At 40.9% G+C, this 27530-nt stretch overlaps 3 protein-coding genes across 3 annotated transcripts; 1 reads left to right on the top strand and 2 right to left on the bottom strand.

The window, feature by feature from the left end:
- Positions 1–174: 174 nt before the first annotated feature.
- LOC108935001 (leucine-rich repeat-containing protein 19-like) lies at positions 175–3850 on the bottom strand. The gene is given in 5 exon segments (XM_029250148.1): positions 175–569; positions 1020–1100; positions 1474–1882; positions 2479–2595; positions 3801–3850. Coding segments are annotated over 4 exon segments (990 nt in total). The 5' UTR covers positions 2584–2595; positions 3801–3850.
- A 2121-nt stretch (positions 3851–5971) lies between these two features.
- On the top strand, positions 5972–8262 carry prpf38a (pre-mRNA processing factor 38A). Its single transcript, XM_018753659.2, has 10 exons — positions 5972–6166; positions 6337–6496; positions 6643–6764; positions 6853–6938; positions 7027–7140; positions 7230–7336; positions 7432–7458; positions 7588–7679; positions 7866–7914; positions 8143–8262. Exons 1-10 carry the CDS (start codon positions 6037–6039, stop codon positions 8183–8185), a joined length of 930 nt encoding a protein of 309 aa, XP_018609175.1. The 5' UTR covers positions 5972–6036; the 3' UTR covers positions 8186–8262.
- A 69-nt stretch (positions 8263–8331) lies between these two features.
- Positions 8332–25776, bottom strand: tut4 (terminal uridylyl transferase 4). Its single transcript, XM_018753658.2, has 30 exons — positions 25613–25776; positions 24149–24707; positions 23393–23523; positions 21466–21582; positions 20645–20822; positions 20137–20225; positions 19818–19869; positions 19438–19507; positions 19083–19209; positions 18741–18860; positions 18318–18524; positions 17878–18052; positions 16926–17476; positions 16478–16628; positions 16243–16329; positions 15855–15958; positions 15706–15763; positions 15519–15622; positions 15294–15383; positions 14941–15054; positions 14057–14134; positions 13513–13690; positions 13364–13411; positions 12945–13027; positions 12575–12690; positions 11941–12095; positions 11578–11678; positions 10946–11495; positions 10090–10260; positions 8332–9844 (listed from the first exon to the last, which is right to left on the bottom strand). Exons 2-30 carry the CDS (start codon positions 24669–24671, stop codon positions 9759–9761), a joined length of 4614 nt encoding a protein of 1537 aa, XP_018609174.1. The 5' UTR covers positions 24672–24707; positions 25613–25776; the 3' UTR covers positions 8332–9758.
- Positions 25777–27530: the final 1754 nt, after the last annotated feature.

The raw sequence follows: 27530 nt of genomic DNA, 5'->3' as shown, positions 1-27530 counted from the left end.
TTAGTACAGTCCAGTTCATTCTAGTTGAGACGAACTGGCATGGTCCACTGTAATTAGAACTAAGCATTAATAAGAATGAAGAAAGGGCTGAAAAGCATGGCATAAAATAGATAGTGTAAACAAAAAATCTTGCTCTTACAAGATTATATAAACATCCCCATATCCTTTGTCGTGTTAGTTAATAGAGATCTAGATGTCATCTTCAAGATCACTCTCTCTCTCCTCTTCCTCCCTCTCCCTCTGAGCCCTCTCCCTCTCACTGGCCTGGATGTAGTTGTCCTCAATGAAGCCGTCATCATCGTCCAACTCACTGCGGTCCTCAAAGCCAGGAGCCCGGCTGTCCATGTTGTGGCCAGAGAAACCATGCCCCAGGCTGGCGGGGTCACACTGACTTGTGGTATCAACCTCTGACAGCAGTGAATGTCGATAGCTGTCTAGGTATTGCTGGAATAGTTTACACTTGACCAGCATGACGATGAAGAGGGCTATAGCCAGAATTGTCCCCAGTACACCCAGCAGGTATGGCCAGCTAGGGGTGTGATCAGCCTCCAGGGTCTTATCTTGGGTCTCTGAAGGATAATGGATATGATATGATACCAAGACAGAACTAACACTATTATTTTGTTGCTTAACAATTGGTTTTATGTAAACCAATTTACAATCCATTTATTATACGGATAAATTTTACTGGTAATTTTCTAGTCATTGTGGTAGTGTACCTCTCCCAGGGATCCAACAGCAGTTCCCCAGTTTAAAAATCTCTAATGCTCATTGTTTCCCGTATCTTCCACCAGTTAAGTACTGTTCTGCTATACAAAATTTTAGAAAAAACAAACTAGAAATATAAACCACTGCTGAGCTTTAACATAACAAACTGCTTGGCTACATAAAGGGTAAAGAATAAGCGATGGCCCATATTCCAGTACAAAAAGTTCACTCTTTTTAAGACGGTCTAAATGACTGCTGATTGAAGAATATTTTTATTTGTTAACACAAGAGTAATAAAGCAGAAAACTTACTGTTCAGGGTATTAACAAGAGCAGAGTCTTCTATTAGCAGTCTTCTTTGATTTTTTTTCACCAAGTCTTTCTCAGTAAGCTCTGCCAAGGAACAGATTTTATGTTAGCTGAGAAGGAGCCAAAATTCACATTTATTCATTTAGCTGATGCTTTTCTCCAAAGTGACTGACAAAGTTAAGGAACTTACAATTATTTACCCATTAATACAGCTGGTTAATACCACTGGAGCAATTTAGGGTAAGTACCTTGCTCAAGGGTAGTACAGGCAGCAATAGCAATCAAACCTGCAACCTCTGGGTGCAAAGGTAGCAGCTCTAACCACTACACTACCAACTGTCCCTGAAACATAAGTGTAAATAAAGAATCAGGATGAAAAACAAATGGTTATGAAATCAAAACACACCACCAGATTCATTTACTGAAGTCACAACATCTTGCACTCCCTTCAGCCAACCAGTTGTGGCATTTCTGAGATAAGGGTTGTTATGAAGATCCAGTAAGGACAACTGCTTCAGATTTTGGAGAACACTAGGCAGGAGGTCACGAATCTTATTATTGCCCAGCAGGAGAGTTTTCAGTTTCGGAAAGCCTTGAAACGCAGCGGGCTTGATGTCTGTCAGCTGGCATGTGCTCAGATCTAGAACCTGAAGGGATGGAAAAGTGCCTAATGTGTCTTCTTCCAGAAGTGGAAGGTAGTTTTCTGAGAGATTAAGTTGGAACACCTCCTGGAACCTGTGGAGTGCTGCCAGGTGTTTGGGGTTGGTTAAATTCAGTTGGTTCTGTGAGAGATCCAGCATGGTCACATTGATCCAGATTTCTGCAGGGACCTCTTTTAGTCCCCTCTGACTGCAGTTGAAAGACATCTATGGAAAACATGTGAAGAACTCATAAATATGCTGCATGGGAGAAGGAATAATTCAGCGCAGTCACATCATGCAATTACCGGAATTAAATATTTCAGTTGTAAAACTAAAATAAAAACTAAATGCTAAACAAGCACATGCAAGAATTTACCTAGATTTAGATTTACATTTATTTATTTAGCAAATACTTTCCTCCAAAGCAATGTACTGTACATCTCATAGAGAATCCAATGCGTGCATTACATTAGCAGAAAGAGACTTTGACACAGATGCGATTCTTAAGTACAGTTAGTTTATTTCTTTCTTATCTTTGAATAGTGCATATTCAAGACCTGAGTAGCAATATTCCTCATATCATACTGAAAAGTATACAAAGTTATCAATGACAGAGGAAAACCGTGCATATCAACACAAAAATACCATGTAACCACTGTATTCTTATTGTTCATTGAAGCAGAAAACATTCTGAACCAGAATGTGTTAGTGCAGTTTGTGCAATGAAATGTGATGAAAACTACTATTTCACAAACTGGCTAGGAGGGATATTTTAATATAAAACCATTTCTGTCAGATGTAATGTAATCAGTCTCACATACCTCTTTTATTCTGACATCACATGGACCAACTGTCAGAACGTCTCTCCCAGCAACCATTCCCCAGAAACACAAGAAGGTGGCAAGGCCACCCTTGACATGTCCCATGATGTTCTGGTTCTTGTAAAAACAAATGAAAGACAAAAAACACTATGAAGTGTAAACATGGTACACTTTAACTTCACATATTTTGCCGTGCTCATTGACTTTCACTCAGTAAAACTACTACTTTGTTTTGCTTTGTTAAACCCAACCCAGGTTATAAGCTCATGAACTGATAAAGAAGAATAGTTTGCACAAATATATTAATCAATCTGACTGAGGGCCACTCATTTCTGTTAGTTCCAAAAATGTTTAAACAAATGTGAGAAATACCTCAAAGGCAACTCGATTTTCTTCTGGCATATCATATACAGCCTGATATTTACGGGAGCAATTCAGGTAACGTATTCTCTCTAGGGTACTATAGCGGTGCCCAATATGGTACATTAACTTTCAGCCTGAAAGTTCATGTCTTTAAACACTATATCGCATTCTGAACCATTTCTCTTTACATGATCCTTCATAAAGAATATTGTTACTGAAGAATACACACACACACACTTTCAGAACCACTTGTCCCATACACGGTCGCAGAGCCAACCCGGTAACACAGGGCATAAGGCTGGAGGGGGAGGGGACACACCCAGGACAGGACGCCAGTCCATCGCAAGGCACCCCAAGCGGGACTCGAACCCCAGACCCACCAGAGAGCAGGACTGTGGTCCAACCCACTGCACCACTGCACCACCACACCCCCTTTCCTGAAGAACAAAACACACATATATTTTAAGGCCCAAATAAATAAATATGTGTGAATTGTTGTAATAAATGTTGTTATTGAGAGAACACCAGTGAAACAGTTAATTAATATTCAAAGCTTATGAATACAGAGGGCAAACTACAAGAGGTCTGTCTTAAAGTGTACAACTGTAAGGTCACAGATGTTAACCAGCATGTTAATATCAAACCAAAATACTCTTTTCTCACAAATGCTAACAAATAAATGCCTTAATAGTTTTTTTTTCCTGTTATCTACAATTAATTCCCCCCCAGTCCCTTCAATATTACATATTTTAGATACTACAAAATAAAATGTTACCTTATCATGAGTAAATTTCAAAATTCTTAAATTTTTTTTAAATGTAAGAAATCTATTCATAAAGTTTCCAGTGATGAACACAAAAAGTACAATATGTAACATGTGAACTGTTATGTTAAAATAGATAGAATAGAAAATGTTTTATTAAGGTCATTCAGAGATTAACATATGTTTTACTAATTACCTTTGATGTAGTGCAAATAAGAGCAAACTTCTGTCGATGTTATTTAGAACAAAGACGCATACCTGAAATGAGTTGGACAGAATAAGAATTAATCCTCTTACAGATGTCACTTGCATGTAGCACCTGTTAGCACTACAGGTGATCTTCCTTACCTTGGATAGAAAAATGGAGGCAAATTGTGCAAAGGTTACAGGAGGTGTAATTCTACACCATTTCCCAAACATCTAGTTAATTAGTAACTATAAAAGTAAATTAGCCATTCCCAACACTTTGCATATCTGTATATTAAACCAATCAGCTTTCGACAAAGAGCTTACCGGTCGCTTAAACACCTTGTTTAAGGATGTAAGACTATGGAACCACACACTTAAGTGGGTAGTTTCTGAAACAGAGCACATGAGATCAACAGCTGTGAAGGTTAAACCTTGTGAAAGAAACCATGCTACACATATGAGCCTCCAAATTTACTGCAGTTAGTTGTTGTGTTAAGCGTATAAAGACAAAAACCACATTTTGTCTCTGTCATACATATCTACAGATCAGTCATGCTATGAGCAATGTTCTACACTGAGAAAAGTGCTTTTAAAAAAAAGAAACTGTTCCAAAAACAGTTTTTCTTGGTCTTCTACGTGTTGCATCACACTTTAGAAACGAAAACTTGATTTTTTTAATCGTAAGGAATTTTGTGGACCAGAACTAAGGATTTTGAATGTTGTCATCTGACTCAGGAGGTTATTGTAGACGTGTGTAGAAAGCTGACGAGGGAAGAGGAGGGGACCGGTTTTTCACACCCAGACAAGGAGGACTCAAATTTCCCTTACATGTGTAGGAGAAGGAGGTCAATGTGCTCATTTGCTGCAGCTGTCCTAAGATTGTTGTAAGGTGTGGAACACAATACTAACAGACGTAGTCAGAACAATTGTATTGACAGATCATGAGACCATTTTGGCACATTTTCAATTTTTGTCAGTCATGTGATATACAGGACATTTCCTTTCTATCCTCAGTGCTTTTCCATGGAACTTTATAAAAAAACTTCACACTATCAACCACTTTGGAGTTTGATGTCCTAACTTTAAGAAAATGTCATTTGATTCTAAAATTTAATCAATATTCATATATAATGTTTTAATACTCCTCTCTGAAAAGCACTTTAGAGAATAAAAATGTGTGCTGTTCATACCAAGTACATGATGGGAGACTACTACAAAGTTTATGATGTAGGTAATGTGAAAACAGAAAGCTTTGCATTTTCGTACTTTCCATAAGATAATACCCCCTCCCCCGCACTTTTTTTTTAAAAACAAACTTTATTGACAAAAAGCACACACAAAAAGCAGTAATTATAAAAGTTAGGATTATAAAGAAAACACAGAGCCAGATCCAATTACAATAAATAACAATGCCAGAGGGAATAACCAAATAAAAGGATATTTAAAAAGAAATGCATGCATACATACACAAAATAGGCAAATTAATACATTTAAATATAAACAGAAAAAGTAAATAAAGACTTATCAGAAATGGGGTAAGGCGACGTCAATAGACGCACGGTTCTCACAACTTTGGGGTTTTTAGAAAGTAGTGTTCTTACACTGTGTAAAGTAGAAATAGTGGAAGTAGGAAGTAGTACTAAAGTAGAATAGTGTTCTTAGTGTTCTCCTTTTACAAATGGTGGAAACAAGGGCTTTAAGTTACTAAATTTACACTCATTTATTAAATGTTTATCTAAAAAGACAAGCTTTATACATAGTATCTATCCTATCGTCATGTCTGTCACATTGTAAAATCCAAACAAACATGCTCAAGGAGAAATCACAGGAAACCCAGTGCAGTGAGAGTCCGATCATCACAAAATTTTTGTGCATATCGATCGAGAGAACAAGAAATAGGTGACCTGAAGCAGGCTCAATGAGAACCTGCTGTCGATGACTTTTTTAAGCCTTTGGATAAAGCACTTACTTGGGTAAACTTTGTGAATTAATTATATCCGTAAAATAGCTGAACATACTTATTACCGCATATAAAAGTCAGCAAAAACTCGATTCATAGGCCATTCAAAAGACTATAAGTTATTACTAGCCAATCAGAATGGGATATGCGTTGACACTAAAGAACTGAGCTTAAGCGACTACGACCCGGAAAAATTTACTAGTACCGGAAGTGTTTCATTGCGCCGGAAGTTGAGAGAATTGTATCGGAAAACGCTACTTGACTTGTGGTTTGTTGTAGAAAAATGGCAAACAGGACTGTAAAGGATGCACATAGCATACATGGCACAAATCCGCAGTACTTGGTTGAAAAGATCATTCGAACGCGAATCTATGAGTCGAAATATTGGAAGGAAGAGTGTTTCGGGCTTACGGGTGAGTAGAGTAGCAACAGATAGATCGCTCAGCACGCGCCGGGATTGTCAGGTGTGTTACTTACTTAGTTTGTTGAACGTCACGTGGAGCCGCCACTTAGGAGTTGATAGTACGAAATAAAGTAATTGTTCACTTGGTTTGGTGCATATCTCGTTTTCTCTGTGCCCTAGCCGAGCTGGTGGTGGATAAGGCCATGGAGCTGAAGTACGTGGGCGGTGTTTACGGTGGGAACATCAAGCCCACGCCGTTCCTGTGCCTCACCCTGAAGATGCTGCAGATCCAGCCAGAGAAAGACATCATCGTCGAGTTTATCAAGAACGAGGATTTCAAGTGTGTACAGCAGACTCCTCGAGTGAAATCTGCGTGAAAATCGTATCTCTGTCGTAACAGGGAAAAGCACTACTTCTGCAGCATTTCGCAACTCGGAATGTCGCATATTATATTATATATATATAATTTGCTGGTATTTGTTCTAGGTATGTACGTTTGCTTGGTGCCATGTACATGAGGCTCACTGGCTCGTCAGTGGATTGCTACAAGTACCTGGAACCCCTGTACAATGACTACCGGAAAATTAAAACCCAGAACAGAAATGGAGGTGATTTCTCCTCACTGTTTGCCTTACTGTTTCGAGTTTCATCGCCTATTGTGGAACCTGATCACGTGCCTTCTCCTCCTTGTAAAAGAGTTTGAGCTGATGCACGTGGATGAGTTTATTGACGAGCTGCTGCATGGTGAGAGAGTGTGTGATGTCATCCTGCCTAGGCTTCAGGTATGTCTCACGCCTCTAGATTGCTCTTTGGAGTTGGATCGCATAGCGGTTAATGCAGCAGAGTTACGTATTTGCTTTTTGGCCGTAGAAGCGGCAAGTTCTGGAGGAAGCAGAACTCTTGGAGTCCCGCATCAGCGCTTTGGAGGAAGATCTGGATGAAGTGGAGACCAGTGATGATGAAGATGAGGAGGAAGAAGTGAAGGTAGAAGGAAGCCTTAAAAGGGTGGAACAAATACAAGCTGTTTTCTGTTTTAAAAAAATGTCTTTTTATATCTTCTTGTCTTGTCACAGCCCGAGAGAGGCCAGTCTCAGGAACCACACCGACGGGGTTACCGTGACAACGACCGACCCCGGCGTTCACCTTCTCCGCGTTACAGACGCAGCCGATCTCCAAGACGGTATGAGGGACTCTGTATTTCATGGAATATCTACTTGTTTGCTCTGTTGGTATAATTAGTCAGATGATGATCAAAACACACATCTCGATCTTTAGGAGGAGCAGGTCACCGAAAAGGCGAAGGTGAGTATTTACTGTTTGTTTTTAAATTTGTTGCACAAAATCTTATTTGATCTGCAACAAGTTACTTCTTTTTAATTAAGTTATGCAGCACATTCTCTAACTTTGATTGATGCTGTCTCTCCCACACAGCCCTTCACCAAGGAGGGAGCGCCACCGTAGTAAGAGCCCACGACGACACCGCAGTCGGTCCCGAGAGAGGCGGCACCGCTCTAAATCTCCAGGTACTTTGCTCTATGCCATCATGCTAAGTGAACTGTGTGTTGTTGCTTCAGTTACCTCTGTTGGGTTTTTTGTTTCGTTACTTAGATTAATTAAAATATTGATGGCTTTAGAACCAAACTATGCTCTTTGTTGCTGTTTTTTTCGTTTTACCTCTAACTTCAATCCTCTTTTCCACCTAAACCCAGGTCATCACAGGAGTCACAGGCACAGGAGTCATTCCAAGTCTCCAGAAAGGTAAATGGAATTACATTCACATATGTGGGCAACCATAATCGTCATGCTTATCTTTCACATTTTTTAAAGTAACCGTTTTTCAATTATAGGTTGGTTTTATTTTCTAAAAGATAAAATATAACTGCAGAAGGAAAATTGAGAGCATTGTGTTACCCGTTCCATATTGAACACATTGTGTAAACACTTGTGCTCTGACATATTCTGTACTATTTATTTGACCCTCATTAGATCAAAGAAGAGTCACAAGAAAAGTCGAAGAGGAAACGAGTGAATTTTTTAAATTGTGTACCCTACCGTTACCTTTTTGTACAGTCTGCATTTTGTGGAAAGCTTTCAGTTTTTCTATTTGGATATTAAATCTCAAATCATTTACATTTGGAAATCTGATATGATTTTATGTCACTTCTTTGTGGGTAAATGTTGGATTCAAACATTAATACAATTTCATGTGCAAGTAAATATTTTAGAACCAGGTGTACCCAGTGAGGTGGGGGAACTGCATTTGTGACTGAAGAGTGTCTACTACTGAACAGTTTAGTAGTAAATTTAAATGTTTATTGAACTTTCAAACTCTATCATGATGTTTAACCTTTTTTTAAAAAAAACTAATCAACAGTATAAAAAGCTACTCACCCAATTCCACATTACCAGAAGGCTTCTTTCCTGCACCAGCTGGTTTTCACTTGTAGTTCTGGAGAATACCTTTTGTATGCTGCTTTTTGTTGTAGTTGAGCTGCAGTTATGCTCATTATACATTTGCAGGGCCCACTATCATTTTTAGTTTTGAATTTAATTTGTGATCTCAGGAATAACAGTAGTAGTGGTTATTAAACAGCAACTAACTTGTTCTATTACAGCACAAATTAAAATAAATTTGAAGAAATTGTGTGGCTGTTTTTTTAGGCCATACTAACTTTTGTTGCACAGGAATTACCTTCCTGTGTGTTTAAACCATGGAGCTCAAATGATGGGCTCAGCTGCCACAGAAGCCAGCATACAACAGGATTGTCCATCCAGAGCAACTGTTAAAACTCCTGCTGTGGTGCAAAAATGGAACACTGAAAAGTCAGTATGCAGCAACAAAAAGGAACCCTAGACATCAACTGTTACATACACTTAAAATGTAAGTGATGTAATAAGACATGTATAATGTTCCCTTCTGTTAAATGTCTAGATTAAATGTAAATGGTGTACTGCATGACAATACTTTTAACTCCATCGTAAATGGGCTTATGAAAAGGATGTACCGTACAGTGAACGCAGAGATCAGGCAAACTGATGTTTGAAGCTTAACCATGAAAAGTGTTGCAGAAAAAAAATGGTCTTACACCTCCTTATAAACACCTTTCCCGTAGAAGCAGGAACACACACTTGATTTGAAAGGGGGAAAAATAGATTTTACGAAGAGTCAAGGACTAGTTAGTTGAATTTTCTTTTTTTTTTTTCCATTTCATATTTTTCCTTTTTTTTTGTGTATTTTGACTTTTTGGCACTACATAATTGTCTGATTAGGGAGTACATTTTTAAAACCGGTCTACTCAAAGCGTTGGGTCTTCCAGCAAGCAAAGCATGAACACAGCTAACGAAAATAAAGAAATACATTTCAAAACCTTCCTTTACAAATAAAAACACTTTTTGGGTCCCCCTTCAAAAATGGAGGCATTAGAATATTTGACATTGTATCACAGATCAATGTGATAACACAAAAAGTAAAAACTGTACAAAAATTATACAATTTGCTTAAAAACAGTTGTGACCAAATAATGACAAGTTAAAATATATTTTTATCTTCGATACTTTAAGAACTTCAGCTCATCAGCTGTTGGGGGAAAGGTGGTTGGACTTCACTTCTTCTGCTGGATGTAGTTGAGACTGATGTGAGGGTTGTGCTGGAGAAGAGGGAAATGCTGATTCCCAGGAATCACAGAACCTGGAGAACAAAAATGTTGATCAGCTGCCTGCACAAGTAACCTCATGAAGTGAAGTGTATTTTTATTATAGTGTTTAACCTCTGGTAATGCCTCATTAATAAAATTAAAAATATCAGTGATGGCATAGATTGAAAACCACAGAATCTGCTATTACATTTATTCATTTGGCCAACACTGACATTTTCTGTAAAGGCTGGAAAGCACAATGTAAATATTTACACTAATACATTTCTTGAGTTCCAACCTTGGGAGATGAAGGGCTTGCCCTGGTGGAATCCTCCATTGCCCTGGTGCACAAAGGCCTGGGGCATGTGGTAAGGCCACGATGGGGACAATGAGTACTGTGCTGCACTGCCATGCTCCCAGGACAGGGAGCCCTGGGTCACTTTCCCCAAATGGCCCTGGAATCCCTGGTCTGGAGGGAGGGAGAGTGAAGCCAAAAAAGAGACCATTTCACTGAGTGAGCTCCCTGAATTCAGCTCATCACACCTACTACGACCTGATGTTACTCTGGACTATGTTAGCAGTCCTTTAACATGTTATTGCTGGCAATATCCAAGGAGAACCACTGCTGTGTGCTTCAGGTGCTCAGTGGACAGTGGGTGGGTTCAGTGCCACCTGCCACCCATACTGTGGAGGAAATTAAGGAAATTCTTACCTGAACACAATGAGCCCAAAGTAAACATGGAGCTATTCTATATAGGGCTCCTAGGTGAGAGTACAACTCTAATAATTCTCCATTTTAAAGTGGGTTGTTTTTAAACACCCTTGAAGCAGGATGTGAAGTTGGGGTGTGCATGCTAAGTAACATCAGGAAGAAAAAAAAGTTGGGCGACTGCTGTGGTTTGGATGCAACATGCCTGGAGTCTCAAACTCAGTTCTTATTCCAATACATTCCCATTAAAAGTTACTCGTACATACTAAACATCTATAACTTAACCAAGATTTCAGAGGTGGAAACAAGTTAGTCTTAGGAATGCCAAGTGTACTTTATCGTTTGAAAAAAATCTAATAACTTGATGGGACTAATTAACAGGAGATAAGGATACACGAAGTTTGTGACCCCAGAGACAGTTGAGTTAGTGTCACCCAGTGTGTACCTGACTTGCCCAGTGTCCCGTTCCCCACCAGTGCTCCCGGACCCAAGGGGTTGTGCCAGTGACCCTCCCGGCCCGCGCCGCTCAGTGGCAGTGGCCGGACTGCTGGCTGGGCAAAGATGATGCTGGGATCATTCAGGCCGACGGGTCCCGACCCTGCAGTTGACCCGGTCCCACCGCTGCCACCGTTGGCCGGACCTGGGCGCAGCGGGAAGCCTAGGCCCGGCGGTGAGGGGTGCGGGCCGCCCCCTGTTGAGGTGGTCTGAATAACTGGTCCATGTATAGGCCAGGATGTGGAGGGGATGGGGACGGAGTGGTGGTGGTGCTGCTGCTGGTGGGACTGCAGCACACCCAGTGCTGAGAGCCCATGGTGGTACGGGCCTGGGTGCGAGTGGGGCAAGTTGAAAAGCGATAGCGGAACCTGAGGGTGGGTCGACTGCTTTTGTGTTCCTGGCGCCTTCACGTGGGACTGAGGAGAGCTGGGGGATGCGGCAGAGCCCTGGCTGAAGGGCGTGGATTGTGGGGAGTATGGAGGCGTCTGGCGTGTGTCAGACTGAAAAGGAAAAAGGGAGAGAAGGATGAGCATCACCAAGGTCACCAAGCTGGTTTGGAGAGCTTCAAGTCACACTTCTTACACATTCAGAGGGCTGCCTGGTTCTTCCTGGTCGCTCCTGAACTCCTGATTGGGGCACTGCAATGGACTGGGAGCTAACCATAGCACGCACCACCTGAGGAACTGGACACAACAGAAGAGATCAATCGAAGTTCTTCCATTTTGTCACTGCAGTTTAATTTTTCAAGACAACAGCCCATTTCAAATTAAAAGCCATGTTGCATTAGTATGTCATTTTACAGTTTATCCATTACTGAAGCCAGGTTAAATATCCCATTCAAGGATAAAGTTGGTCTCTATCACAGTTCATTAGGGAAACATTTTGATAATATGGCAACTTGTCACTCGAAACAAAAGGAGTAGCCCAGGTGGAGGACATTCGTACCGGGAACTGCTGGACTCCTCTGCCGGAGTTGCCGGTACTCAGGGCAGTCACGACGCACATGACCCGTGTCCCTGCACTGGAAACAGCGCCTTTCACGTGGTTCACGTTCCTCCTCCTTCATCTCATCTTCTTTGTCATTCTCCTTCTTCTTCATCCTTAATTTCGAGCAATAGTCAGATACAGAGAAACACATAATCACTATGTACAGAATTATATATTATTTACTGTAGACCTTTGACCAAGGCAGCTTAGACCGCTAGCTTTATACAAGGCAACAGTGCTTACAAGGTTACAACATAAGCAGCTGACGACAATCTAGGATGTTAGATTTGTACACTAAGCCAAGAACCAAAAATTTCTGTGCATTAAACAAAGAGCTTCCAGATTGCAAGGCAACAGCCCTAACCACTACACTAACTTCTAACAATATGGCATCTCTGACCACCAGTGATACCACCAGCAATCATCAGATATAAGGCTGTAAAATATAAGATGAAATCTGATCAACTACCAAACCAAACCCATTAGCAAGACCATTAACTTCTTGGAGAAAAGCAAGCAGCTAAGGTTGCTGATCAAATGACTGAATCCTTCAAACTTTTACAACTCAATGGCTAAATGTCCAGCAGCCTACCTGCGCCTCTTGGGGCAGTCCTTCATGTAGTGGCCAATCTTGCCACAAATCCGGCAGCATCTATCATTAGGGGCCAGTTCACCATCTGTCAGTACTTTCGAGTCAAAGAAGTATTCCTGCCAGGAGCAACATGCAGCAGCTTTAACAAAGCAAAGTCATTTTACTTAAATATGGAATCTGAAATCAGCAGCAGGTGTATAGGTGGTAAAAGAAATGGAACTGGCCACTGGAAAACACTAACACAGAAAAACAAGAAGCAATACAGGCAATTACTTTGAATGACTTTAATAAACTAGTACCTATTGTTTAGAAAAACGTGATTCTCATTTGTTAACTTTTCTTTAAGTTAGAGTAAGTTCTCCTCACTCACCGCCTCCACACCAGGCTGGGGGTAGAAAGGCGTACCAAACAACTTCCTCCCATTGATGAATGCCTTCATGATGAAGTTGGTCACTGGTGGAAATAATAAAACCTGTTACACAGACAACAGTAAGCTCTCGTTCTAATTACACCTTAACACAGGTTAGAACGGAGGATGTAGCTGCACAAGAAATTTAAAGTACATTTCCATGACAAGTTTTACATCTGTCAGAAATGATCAAATTTGACCTCAACTTGACAAGTTCTTAGGTAGATTGTAAACTTTAAGTTCTGATTCCAAGTACTCAAACATTTTTTCACCTTAGTTTGAAGTAACTGCTATAACAATGCGTAACAATAGAGGACACTGCTGGACTGCAGATATGACTATAAAAACAGAGGACCACAACCACCACAGCTTAAACTTACTTTTTCTAGAAACGCCAGCACCAAGGTTGTGGCTCAGGTCAAAGGGATCTTTAAAGAAGGGAAAAAAGTCGCATATCATCATCTAGATGCGAAACAATAACAAAACAACCCCCAACACCACAACAACAGACAAGCATGGGCCTGCCCACCCTCAATGGCGATGCACTTGGAGGTCCACTGCTTCTCAAAGGTAGTGAGCCGCTTGCGCTGGCGAATACTGATAACGTGCTCCTTAAAGTCAAACTCCTCGGTATAAAAGCGCAGCAGGCCCAGCCACAGTTCGCCCACAGTTTCATTGTTCTGTCCCAGCTCCGGCAGCCGGCGCCGCTACAGCACAAAGACAGTATGGACACTTGTGACTACCGAGTTACAACTTCAAGTATTGCTGTACCCCTGAGAAATGACACCTGAACTGATTTTGCACTGAACTGGCACAACTATGCAAAATCAGGTAAAAAGCCTCTAGAAAGATAATTTATAGAACTGACATATAAAACAGTCTAAAACTGCAGAAGGAGCCCAGAAATCTTTGAGGAACTTTCTCTGAGCAGCCATTTTATTGTTTAGTGTAACTACCCTAAATTTTTACCACTGATGCATGTTGGGCACAAAGCAGAAAACATTTAAAGTTTACCAGTCAGGCCAAGCTGCATTGCTTGGTTGAGAACATTTTCAATTAAACAATTTACACACCAGCTCCTCAATGTCATCGAAGAAGAAGGCATTCCAACCATCCACCATCCGCTGAGGGACTGTCTTGCCATCAAATATCTGAGGGGGAACAGCAATTAATTTTGCTACAGAAGAGAATCAACAAATGAGTCTCGCCAAGAAATCACCACTGTTAAATTAAGTAATACATAAAAAAACAAAATCACAGAGGCCCAGTGTAAACTCTAGATTCACACAAAGCAAGTGCAAATGTTTTGCTACACATTTACTTGTCATGAGTCGCGGCTTCTGTCCATATGATATACGCAGTCTTGACGACATCCACCTATAAGGGTGTGTAAGACTAAGGGTGATTTCTTATATTATGTGAAACCATTCTGAACCCCAGACTGATGACGACTCATCATTTCACACTTGCAATTAGGCTATTCAGTACCTCTGGTTGGTAATACACATTTCATACCAAGGATAATACTGCCAAATATTTTGCAAAAGGTGAAAATGTTACTAGCCTGTGATACAACTGTTGCTAAGCTGAAACTTCTCCTAGCAAGAAATATTAGTTTTCATTAAGTTCAACCAAAAAAAAAAAAGAAATCACAGCTTGTTAGCAAGGTACCCATTCTAAAGAATTCAAAGCATTTCTCTTTTCTTTGGTACATTGTGCTCGGACACAATACCTTCAATAGTTTAAAAAAAGATATGACATCAACCATGTATCAGTGTATCCACAAGTCTGTACTTCAGAAGAACTATTAATGCGATGTGATCGTGCTATTGCGATAAATCCAAGTCACCGGAAAATGGGGAAAACATTTCCTACTGGGATAAAACAGTTCAGCCAAAGGTGTATTTCAGAAGGCAGAGAAGCGTGGAGGAAAGCAAAGGATGTGGTAAATACATACTTCCTGGAGGACAGGGATGACTGGTGGCTGTCGCTGCTGCAGGAAGTAGAGCACCATCAGTATGTATGCGTAGGAGGATAGACTTCCTCGTGATGCGTCACCAATATCACAGCGCTGATGTGAGGGAAACACCACAATAAGATGATTTTCTGCGGACATCATGTCCAAGGTACTACACTACAAATCTGATTCTTTGTAGTAACAGGTAATTTTAAAGGTATATATGTATATATACACATAATATTCTTTTTTGTAGTATGCAAAAGTGTAAACATATCAAAAGCTACAGGTTAAATTACAAAGAGCAATAAAATGACTACAAATACAAAAGGAAAGTGACCATTTCAATGCACCTTTGCAAAGACTTTCATTGTGTACCCCAGGTACTGCACACGAGGATCAATAGCAGCATATGTAGCCAGCATTCGGGTGTTGTGCTGTGCCTGATGAGATCAAACAGCAGAAATCACAGAAAATCTACGATCAGAGACAATTATCTACTGTGCTACATAAAGGCTGTGGCACACAGAATCATCTAAAAGCTTTTTTGCCTGGAGATACCCTGCAGTGAAGCTCACCAGAGTGTTGTACAAGCTTATATCGCCCTCCAGTCCACTTTGCTTGTGCTCAAATTTCACAATAGGCACTTTTGCTGTTGTGATAGGCAAGATGTTCCTTAACCCTAGGGAAAAAGGCCAAAATGCACTCCGTTAGACAGTTAAGAGGTAAAACATCTAAACAGTGATAGTCCAGCGAGTGTCATACCTGCGTGCTTCTTCAGTACCTTGGCCAGGCCTTCAATAATCTCCTTGCAGTTCAGTTTCTGAAAACACAGTGGAGTTTGACTCTCAAACTTATTTTGCCAGCTACTTGAAGTTGTGCAGTAAATTCCTCCTGCAGCTATTTCCTCCTACCTCTGCCGTGTCGTGGCCTTCCAGCGTCATGCAGATGTCAAGGTCACTGTCACGGAAGCCAAAGCCATTCTTTGAGGAGCCAAACAGACACAGCCGTGCTTTTTCTACACAGCAGTGGGTACACAAGCACATTCATGTATGTAAATGTACACATATACATTGCTAGATATACTCCCTCACAGAGGCACATTAATAATCTGACATGTTAAAAAAGTGTACAGTTATTACAGAAAGTTACAGGTGTTTAAAATGCATTTTGCACAATTAACAAAAACTAGAAGATGAAAGATACAGCAATGAAATAGAACTTCAAAGGAGTATTTGCATACAGAACAAGAAACACACATTGCATTTTGAAAGATTTACACGGTCTGATGTTAAATAATACCATTATACTCCTTTCGAATGAACCTCTCTAGACTGGCAAGAATCTGCTCCCTTTTCTGTTGTTCTACAGGTGGAGGGGACAGTTCATCTAAAAGCAAACACAGACACACAACCATCAATTACAGCAAAGTATCAGGCAGCTCAGAACATTGTCAATGCAGGGAATTTCTTCCAAAGTGGAAAACTGGAGGAAAACACTTCTGTGTAAATAAGTAAAAGGAGATTAGAATGACTACCATAACACAGTCTGCAAAGGCCATCCAGGATGTCACGGAAGTGGTCAGTCATGGGTGGTAGTGGCTTTAGCTCGATCTTCTTGAAGTCCTCTGGGCACTCGTCCTTGAGGTGGCCATCCCGCTTGCAGATGCCACACACCACAGTGGGTGGCTAAGAGACCAAACAAGCAAAGCATACATTGCCAGCCATTCATGTCAGCACAGGTAGATGATTATGGAGAAGCTGCTTCTGAAAATGTTCTTTTTAATAAAAAAAAAAAGGATTTTTTTAAAATTTATCATTTTTTGTTTTAAAAAACAAATGTGGACAAGAATTGGTTAATTCCATCACAAAAAATTTCAGATTCACATTTTTGTATGCATTTCTTAACCTTAGAGTGCAAACAAATGAACTACAGAAGTACAACAGCATCACCACAAAAGGGTGAACACAGATGAAACATGTCACCTTTCCCCCTGTGAAGGTCATCCTGTCAAAAGTGTAATACAGGTCATCTGGAGAGACCTCCACCACCTCCTTCAGAGGAAGCCTCTCCTCCTCCTCACTCTCCAGTAGCCCGTTCTGTGGAGGGGAGGCTTGATCTGCCAGCCAGACTTGTTGCGCTGGGCTCTCCTCCCCCTCACTCAGCAGCAGGTCATTAAGATCGGCAGAAAGCACCCCTTCTGGCCCATCATCATCCTCGCTTGCACCTTCATCATCTTCATCTTCACTGTCATCCTCTCCATCATCGACCCTTTGGGATCGCTGCTCTGTCTCTCTGCAGTTACTCCTTTCACGTGCAAGACCCCGAGCTTTAGCCGGAGTCTCAGCTCTGGCTCTTTCGTCCCCTTTACCAACCGGCTTCCCACTCTTATTCTGCCGATTACCCTTGGTGAGTCCATTTTTGCTCTGCGGGCAGGCAAAGTACTTGTAGGCAGTGCGGAAGCGCTCCTGGATGTACTCAAAAACCATCTGGCTGTTCAGACTCCGTGCCACATTCCTTTTCAACGCAAAGGGATCTGGAAAGACAGACCAGCATGCCGAGAATAATTTACCCCACATCCTGCATAACACGGAGCACACACAATGTAAATATTACATTATTACAAGAGTACTCAAGAAAGGAGACATGCAACATCAAAACTACAGCAAGCCTGAGTCATACAAAACTACCAATATTTTAAGGTGAAGCCTTGGGGAGCTTTGCCCAGAGAAGCATCTGCTAGTTGTGATTGGAAGCTCTAGCTCTACAACAGTAGAACATAAGAGTGCAGCAGAAAATAATCATGCAACAGTGTGGTCCCAGCTGGCAGCAGTGATAAACACAGGGCGTGAGATCACCTGCATTATGACCGACAGTGTATAAAGACTGATGCCAATCTGGCAGAGACCACATCACAATAGTGAGGCTGGGACTCGCCTTCAATAGCCAGTCTTCTCCGGGGCCAGTTCTTGACCTCACGGGAGAGCAGCTCCCGAAGACGGATGCTAATGATGTGCTCCTCCAGAGCAAACTCCAGTGTGTAAAAGCGCAGCAGCTCTAGCCACAGCTGTCCCAGAGGCACATCCTGGACTGAATCCAAGGTCAGTTGGCTCTGTCCAGGGAACCGTGTGCAGATGGAAAAGCATGAGTCAGCAACAGAAAGGTGGTGTGGTCTAACATGAAATTTTAGTGGTTAAAGACCTAATAAAGATTTGCTGTAATTCTCTTGACAAATGTGCTCAATCTTAGTAGGGTAAAACTGTATGACACTTTTGTAGAAAGTGAAACATGAGACCCAAACAAAACTCATGCAATAAGTTAAATTTGTACTTGCAGAGCTTTTTACATCCACTTTCCAACACCCTGATAGGACTCACCATGCCACTAGATACTTTGGAGTTCGATGTGTTGGCATCCCTGCTCTCTTCTTTCTTCCCGATAGGTTTCTTTAGTTCTGTTTTAGCCTTCCCCTCACCCCGGCCCTCAACACTGCTTGGGGGCTTGTGCTCCCAGGCCACCATCTTGCCCAGAAACACCCCTGTTAGGTGATATTCGTCCACTTGTTTCACATCAAAGCCTTCAATCTAATGAGGAGAATTGAAATATTTATACAAATGGTCAAATGTCAGCACATTTCTGACAAGTCCTGGCAATAAATGACAGTGCTTTAAAGGCTTAAAAAAATGAAATTTAAAAAAATTGTTGCATGCAATGACTAGGTCCAATATGTGAGAACATAATTATTGTAAAATGTAATTTTTACAATAATTAACATCTGAGAAAATTCAAAGCAAAAGTACCCAAGGTCCTAGGTACACAGGAAGAATAGGAGTCTTCCTCTGCTGTAGGAAGAAGACCACCATGAGGGAAAAAGAGTAGGAGGGGATCCCACCTTCTGCCTGACAGTCAATATGGCAGAGCTGAAAGGAGAAGATGGCAGGGTTAAAGGTCACCCAATCTGACACAGAAAAATGGAAATATATTGCAACGCAGTTAAGTGGAGTTCTCCAGTCAATCCAACTATGCAGACACACTATTATGAGACCAACTCAATACTGACAAAGAATCACTGTCAGAGTGGGGGAAAAAAAAAAAAAACAGAGGACCAGGTACAAGTTTAAAGGGCTGAACAGATGGCTCACCTTAGCCCAGTAACGAAATGCCAGCACTAGGGGTATAAGTCTGGGTTCCAACTTGGCCAAGGCAGCAAGAAGATTGGTGGTCAGGCAGGCAACATCATTGCCAGCACTCACTTTACACATAAGACCACTGCAGGGATAAATGCAGACCTTGATCAGCTGCAGTTTAGTTTTGGAAAAAACCAATTCAGGAAGAATTTTAAACATCATAAAAACTGAACCAAAAGTAATCATCAGAGGGCTGCAAAACCCAACTAAATCACAGTAAATTCATAAAACTGAAAATACAACAATTTATCCAGTAAAACAAAGTAATTACCCTAAAATTTTAGTAATACATTTTTAGTTTTCAACTAACCTGCTGACATCTTTACAGAACACAACAGGAACTTTGGCATGAAAATCAGACTCGACGTCAGTATACAGAGCTAGAAAAAAAGAAGCAAATACTAATCAGACTTACTGCAATTCAGTTTTTTGGGAGTGTTCTGAAGATTTAACAGCAGTTGTATTTAAAGGAAGGCTTGACTGCTCACTACATTATTTCTATTCAAGTCTGGCATTCATGATATTAAACTGCATTTTGCAAAGGATGTTGGAAGTTTTCTATTACACTGACATCTTTTCACCTCCTCCAAGAACAACAAATGAGTGATTATACTGGGAGTTTACAACGCTTCACACAGAAACACAATCGTTCAATTTTGCAGTTGAGGGCATCTGCAAAAGCAATCTTACAGCTATTCTTCAAGATTTCCAGTACTTGAATCAGCACATCTGGTTGAGTCATCTAGAGGGAAAAAAAGAGACGCGAGGAATAACTAGTTGTTTCAGAGAATCTTATTCTTAAGCACAGACTACAGTTCACCACCCAAGTTTGTAGCTCTTCACAGTGGTCCCCAGGCTAAGCTAGAAACTTACACTACTATTGATCTACCTATGGACATATGTCTCCTAAAAACCCTCACAGCGAGCATATGTAACACACAAAACTTACCAGAAATTATACACATTTAATTAAACTGAATTTATTCTTTAAAATGCCACCTTAACTTACATTGGATGGGTAAGTGACATCAATGTTGACATCGCTGGTTTTGAAGGCAAACCTGGTAAGACAGGAGCCATAGAGCCGCAGGGAACAAACTGAATGAGCAAGCAGAACAAAAGGAAACATTAGCACAGTGGGTACACTTCACTGACAGGTAGATTGGGTTTTACTAACACTTCAGCTTATGAAGACGCTTCTTGAAATGACTGAAGCACAAAACTTTAAACAATGTGTTCCATATATAAATGCTTTCACTTCATAGTGGTAATTCAGTCCGACTTATCATAAAAACCAAATACTACCGGGCACTGATAATATTCCGATTAAACACAGTCTTGTGTGAAATCCAGAAAAAGTTTGCTCTCAAACATCATCAGGCTAGTTTGACTTTTTAGAATATGTTCAAGGATGTTACTTTGCCCAGGCCTTTTACTTTCTCAAGCTAATCCTGGGACTCAAACTGGAAAGCTTCCAGTTCCAAGTCACGTTCTTTATCACACCAACTGCTGTCCACCTGAGAGGTGTTTCTGGATGACCTTCTCCATCCTGTGAACAACGGCCTGTCGCACCAGGAAGTCCTCCTCGGAGATGCCTTGCTGGCAGACAACATCTGCCACAGCTGCACCCAAGGCCTGCAGTTGGGCAGGTGAGGCAGGAGGTAGGGCCCGCAGCTCATTCTCCTCCTGCTTTTCCTGCAGGCACCCCCAAATCCACACAATGCTAATGTCGTAATGCACGGTAACACACACGCTGCCATAGCATGCTTTATCGGTAACATAAGAAATAGATACGGAATTCTACAGAAGAAACACTATTCCCTCCATTTGTATGGTTGTTATTATTATTATTATACATTAAAATTCGCAAAATATGTAAAAAAAAATCATTAACGTCTACTAGAGATGTCATATTACAATAATACACTTCAAAGAAGTAGCGCAAATCAAAAAGAGCAGTTTGTATATGCCACAACTATTAATTAAAGAATATAAAAATCCATGAAAAGATAAGTACTGAGAAGCTCAATGGATTATCTTCTCTACCAAGTCCACAGGGAGCTCAAAATATCTATTTGAGGCAAATGCATAAATATTTGCTGACATTTTGCCTTAATAATTCCAAGTATTGAGTTACATTTCGCCACTTTCAACATTCATTAAAGACATATCAAGGGATTAATGAGACAATCCTGTTAAAACTGAACACTACGTTTCAACAGTCAAAAGAAAAATGTGCTTTACAATCTAGCCCTACAACACAAAAGTGATCATATCATCAGGTTAGCCAATATGCCAAGCAGAATAAGAACTAAGAGCAGCTATGTTACTTTCTCACCATGATGTTCTTTTTGTGCCGTTTCTCCTTGATGTGTTTATGAGCACCCTGGATGTTCTCAATGTGCACGGAGCAGAGTTTGCATAGGTACTGGAAATTTGGGTAGTCTGGAGAACGCTGCAAGACCACGGAGGAAAAAAATACAAATAAAATAAATACCTTTTATGTAAATGAAATATCTCCCCTCCTTGTCTCTCTGCATTGGTGTCCGATAGCCGCCTGGATCAAATTCAAGACTCTGGTTATGGCCTACAAAAGCATAAATGGAACGGCTCCACATATCTACAAGACCTGATCATCTGCTACACCCGAACCAGACTGCTACACTCATCCATCTCTACCCGCTTGACGGTCCCACATACAAAAGGTCCAAAAACAAAAAGTACGAAAGTTCTCGGTTTTGGCCCCGATGTGATGGAATAATCTCCCCCTCTCACTCAGAACTGCTGAATCTCTGTCTACGTTTAAAAAGAGTCTTAAAAAAAAAAAAAAAAACCTCTTCCGGACTCACTCCTCCCGTGCTCTCTTAAGTTCATGTAATGTGTAAATGTTCATGTTCTATAACTTTGAGAGCATAAGTAGCGAATAACATATAAACCTTCACGCAGCTACTTGTAAAATGTGTTTTAAAAAAAATTGGTTCATATGGTGGAAAATTAACTGTACTTTAGTATCACGCATCTGCATCCAAGTCTCTAATATAAGGATTGGGAAAAAGCATCTTCTAAATGAATAAATGAAAATGTAACACAAAGAACTAGAGAAGCCTATACACAAAACCAGATAACACAAAGTAAACTTAAGAAGATAGTCACAATCAATCACCCTTGAGCTGTAATCCCCAGTCAAGATCCTCCCACTTCACAACATCCTGGACAGAGGTATTGCAACTACAAACTTCCTCCTGTTCACCTAAACTCCAGAGTGCTTTTATTATACTATTTCACCCAAAGTAAAAACATCAACTGAAACGAATGTTTGCTAAAACATATTTTGGCATTCTTGTTTATGGATTTAGCAGATACTACCCAAAGTGATGGCAATCATATCTTTTCAGATTAACAAATTACAGACCAGCAGTTCTGAAAGACAATGAATGTTGTAATGCCTTGAAAAACACCAAGTTACATAATGACAAAGACTTTTAGCTCCACTCGCAACTGATTCTGCTGTAGACTTGCATAAGAACAGCTGACTTCGTTGTGTTTCGCTACTCTTTTTGGAGACAAGTGCTTCATTTGGTTCTCCCTCTTCAAACCCTCTCAGGATCATTTTAACAGAAACGAAAGTAAAGTGACAGTAGCAGCCCCACACCCTACCATTACTAAAATTCTTACCCAAGGACATTTCTATTTAGGCTGGCTAGGCAGACCAGTAACTACTGAATTGCAAATGACTGAAAGTTTGTTTCAAATAATTGTTTAAAGTATTTAAACTTGTACCTACAATGCCTTTACAAAACCCAGAGCAGCTGAATCGCTCTGACATCAATTTTCAAAGAATCTTTCAGATGTATTTTAATTGTGTGTGAGCGCTTTCTAAAATGGCGAGAACAATTATAGATACAGTAGTTTGGGGAGAATAGGACTGTACTTTTTTCATTAAAATTCTAATTTAAGCATTAAGCAACAGTATTAAAAATTGTATATATTAACTTGTTTCCTTATTTATTCATAATGATAACTTGTCATTTCTAATGCCATTATATTTGCTGAAGGTTTCTTTGGACTTTTTGCTCTTGTTACTATGCTAACACTGAGGAAACCTTGAACAAAAATATAATGAAGTGGAAAATTAATCACTCGACATTTAATTACTTTAAATGTTACTGTCTGTGCAAGTGTATGTGAAAATGACATAAGGATGTTAAGGGAACTAAGGCCAAAAAGAGGTGGCAGCAGAGCAGGTTGGACAGGATTACACGCACCTTAATGAGTCGGTGTATATAGTCTCTGACAAGGCGCTCCTCAGCCTGCTGGAGCCCCAGCTGCTGTTCTGTGGTGAGAGACGTTTCGTCTATCACCGTCTCCAATCCAGCCATAGGTTTCACCTCCTCACCTGCAAAGGTGCAGCCAACACCTGTCTTGTCAGAAATGGCCCACAACCTGTGCTCTCATCAGCCACATGCTGCTGTCAGGGCTGCCGGGATTACTTTATGTATTCATTAATGCTTTTACTTCACTTACGAGACTCATTTACCTCTCCATCTTAAGAGAGCTGGTTCAGAGTCACAAGCATAAAGTTTTATATTATTAATCTACACAGTGAATTATTCCTCCCCATCTTGCAAAATAGGAAAAGGAGCAGGGATGTAGTTCCTAAGAACTGGTACAAATGTCCCGTCCTGGGTGTGTCCCCTGTGCTGCCAGGTTAGGCTCCGGTTTGCAATGACTCCTCGGGATAAGCGGTTTCAGACAGCGTGCGTGTGGTACAAATGTATGTTGTCTATACATTTTTGTAATACATTTAACCATATTCGCTGTAAGTCAAAATATTTGGCACGGTAACACTTTCAGCACAAACTCATCAGAATACCTCTAACTGCTATTCAGATCCACCCAGTTTGCATAAACCCCTATTAAAAAAAAAAAAAAAAAAAATCACTGTCTTCTAAAGAGATATAGTGAAATATCTGTTAAGCACTGGCAAAAACTTAGAAAGTCTACTATACATATGTTCTTACTTGAGGGACCAGGCAAGTCCTTCTTGACAGAGGTCACCTTGGTTTTCATGCGCTCTTCCTCACTGGATGGAAGGTGGTCCACACTGGCCTTGTGGCATGCTGTTGTTGCAGTAGAATCCCTAACATGTGCTGGTCTGCTAACAGTGGGTGCCGCCACCGCCACCACCAATCGAGCCTCATTGTCCTGCAAGGGCTGCTGGGTATCTGACAGCTGAGGCCGGCCCACCTTGCCCTTCCCCCTCTCCCCAGGGCTGTTCCGACCGGTGAGCCTGCGGGCTTTCCCTCGCCCCTGGTCCACGGCGCTGCCTCCAGGAACCTTACCCCCACCATGGCTGCTCTGACTGCTTGCGTCTCTGGCCTCAACACCCGGTTGGGGCTTGTTCTCACCGTTGCCATTGTTTGGCTTCACACAATCCTTCGACACAGCAGCCTCCTTGAGGTGCTTGGACATGGTGGCATTCTCTCCTTTGGTCTCGGAGCGGGGAAGCTTGACTGCTTTCCTGGGGCTCTTGGACTCGTCCATATCGTACTCCGTCCAGGGAAGACTGCTGCTAAGGATCTAGATCACCAGGGAATTAAAACACAACCCAATAAGAAACTACCAACACAAAATACACCACAGGCAACTAACGACATGAGAGTCCACGCTATCTTATAAAAACTGCTGCTAAAAAAACGTACTTTTTTTTTTTAACATGGACATTCACGAAACATGTTGGACAGAGAACAAACATTTCAAGAACCTCTGGAACCACTAAGAGAGGAAAAAATAAAGAAAAAACATCCTTATAACTGATATTTTTAAAAGCCCTTCCTAGGCTACTGTGTCTGTGTATTGCCAAAGCTGGGACTCTCAGAAAACATTACTGAAGAGAATTCAAGTCGGTCCATTTCAGTGCAGTGGTTCGACAACAAATATAATTAAACTAGATGATGTATTGTATGTTAGCCAAAAACAGACAAAATGTTCGATCTTTTTTAATGAGACTCTTGAGACACCGTCTGAGACGGCGTCTCTCACTCAGTGTACAAAAAACACACGGAACACCTGGCTGGACAAATGCTATGAGTGAAAAATAAATACATTTTATAAAGCTGTTCTTTACAGTAAACAAAAGTTTCCACTCTGTGTAGCTACACAAATTGGTGCGTAAAAAAACAACAAACTTATAATAATATAATATTATGAATCATGACGAAATTAGCTTAGCGAGAGAGACAACTACTATCAACATGATCACTTATAATTTTTTTAAAGGCGCCTTTGAACAATGCGACTTATGCAACGGAAAGGACCTCTGTCCTTTGCAAAGCAGATAGTAAACTTATCACCGCGCATTATGCAAACAAACGTTCCGGTACTGGTTGGTTTACAGGCGCTGGCGACAGCTAACATGCTAACTAGCTATTAGCACAACAGCGGCTCTATCCTACGCACAATAACGTCGGCTAGGCCCACTTTACCCCGCTCTGCTGCTGCACGCGAAGGGATCCCAACGCTCAGAAAGTAGCTGATGTTCTGCCCACTCTTCCCAAGTACTCTTTAATGGAAAAGCGGCAGTAAAGCCTCCATATTCACCCCGTTTCGCTATCAACCATCCAGGGCCGCGGTGAAAACAGCAGCCGCGGCCGCCATGTTGAGCTCCCCGCGCGGTGCATTGTGGGGGAGACCGGTGGGACAAAGCGACGATCCCTGGCGCCATTGGTTCGCACACTTGTACACAGTATTTACAAACGAGGTCCGACTTTGCAGGAGTTATCTTGGCTCGTCATCATTATGCGGATTGCAAAACACAACGCGCGCGAACGAAAGCGCATATTCACCCCCCCAAAACTCGTAGAACTTTGGCGAATAAAATATCTGTATGACGGCCTATTATCGGTCGTGTGAGTTCAAAACACACACTTCTGTCAGTTTTTCGTAAGTTCTCTTCTTGGGTCTTGACTTGTGTCGCTCCCATTCGTAAAGTAGTCAAATTCCTTTATTCATACAGGAAACCTTTATCATGCGCTTTCAGCACACCTTTATTCATTCATAAAGCGTTCAAAAATTAGCATTCAAGAAGTTATTCATAAAGAATTCAAAAATTCATTAATACATTCATAAACTTCACAGGTATTTTTTGTTGCGCATCTTGATACAGAATAATTCACACATTTATTGTGACACTTTTTCCAGAAGCAGCTAAGAATTATTTACCCATTTATACAGCTGAGTAATTTTACTACAGTGCTCAAGGCTGCTATAAACTGGAGTTGAGACCTGAACCTATGACCTGTGGGTCAAAAGGAAGCAGCGCTAACTACTACGCTACCAACTGCCCCTAGAATAGATGTTGGCTTTTACTATAACAATTCAGGGTACCTTAATAAAGGGTGTTACAGGACAAGTGGGGATTCAAACTTATGTCCTTTGTAAAGTGATGGCTCTAACCACTGTCTGCAAAAGTAAAGCAATTTACTGTTTGCCGATTTATATATCAGGGTATTTACACTGAGGCAGTTCAGGTAAATATAAAAGCATTGCTTAAATTCAAAACATAATGGCAGGAGCAGCGTTCGATCTAACAACCATCTTTGGATGCAAGTTATTACCCTTAATCACTATATTACCAACCATTCTCAGGGAGAGTTGGTAGTGTTGGTAGTGTAGTGGTTAGAGCTGCTGCCTTTGGACCCAAAACATGGAGCTTTGAATCTTCTCTCCCTGTAGTACCCTTGAGCAAGGTACTTACCCTAAATTGCTGTAGTAGAATTACCCACCTGTAAAAATGAGTAAATAGGTTAATGCTGTAAGTTGCTTTGGAGAAAAGTGTCAGTTAAATGTTAATGTTCTGCACCAGGAAGACCCAAGCAAGTAACTATAGTATATCAAAATGACTAATACATGAGAAGGGACAGTTCACACATTACTTACATTCTATGAAAATACTTGAGTCAGTCTAGAGCACATCAAAATTAGGCAGCAGCAAGCATTAGCTCTAATACAAGGTATATAGCAGCTAGGTATGTTATCAGCTCTTTAAGGCAAATTCCATTACATTTACAGTTATTTAACAAACACTTTTCTCCAAAGCGACTTCCAATGAACTCTGTGTAGCGTTATCAGCCCACACACCTTCTTCACCGCAGTGACTTACACTGCTAGATACATTACTTACACTGGGTCACTCATCCATACATCAGTGGAACACACTCTCTCTGTTACACACACTATGGGGGAACCTGAACAGCATGTCTTTGGACTGTCGGAAGAAACCTGCAACTTGTTACCATACTCTATATGCTTAAATTAATAAAATACAAATAACTTACCAAATAATGCAGTTAAAAATTCAGATCGGCTTAGTTTTCTTAAAAAATTTAACTCAAAATATAGCTT

The sequence above is a fragment of the Scleropages formosus genome, chromosome 3 (genome assembly GCF_900964775.1).
Source record: "Scleropages formosus chromosome 3, fSclFor1.1, whole genome shotgun sequence".
Classification (NCBI taxonomy): domain Eukaryota; kingdom Metazoa; phylum Chordata; class Actinopteri; order Osteoglossiformes; family Osteoglossidae; genus Scleropages; species Scleropages formosus.
Note: the sequence above shows the minus strand (reverse complement) of the source record. Positions and strands in the feature narration are given on the sequence as shown.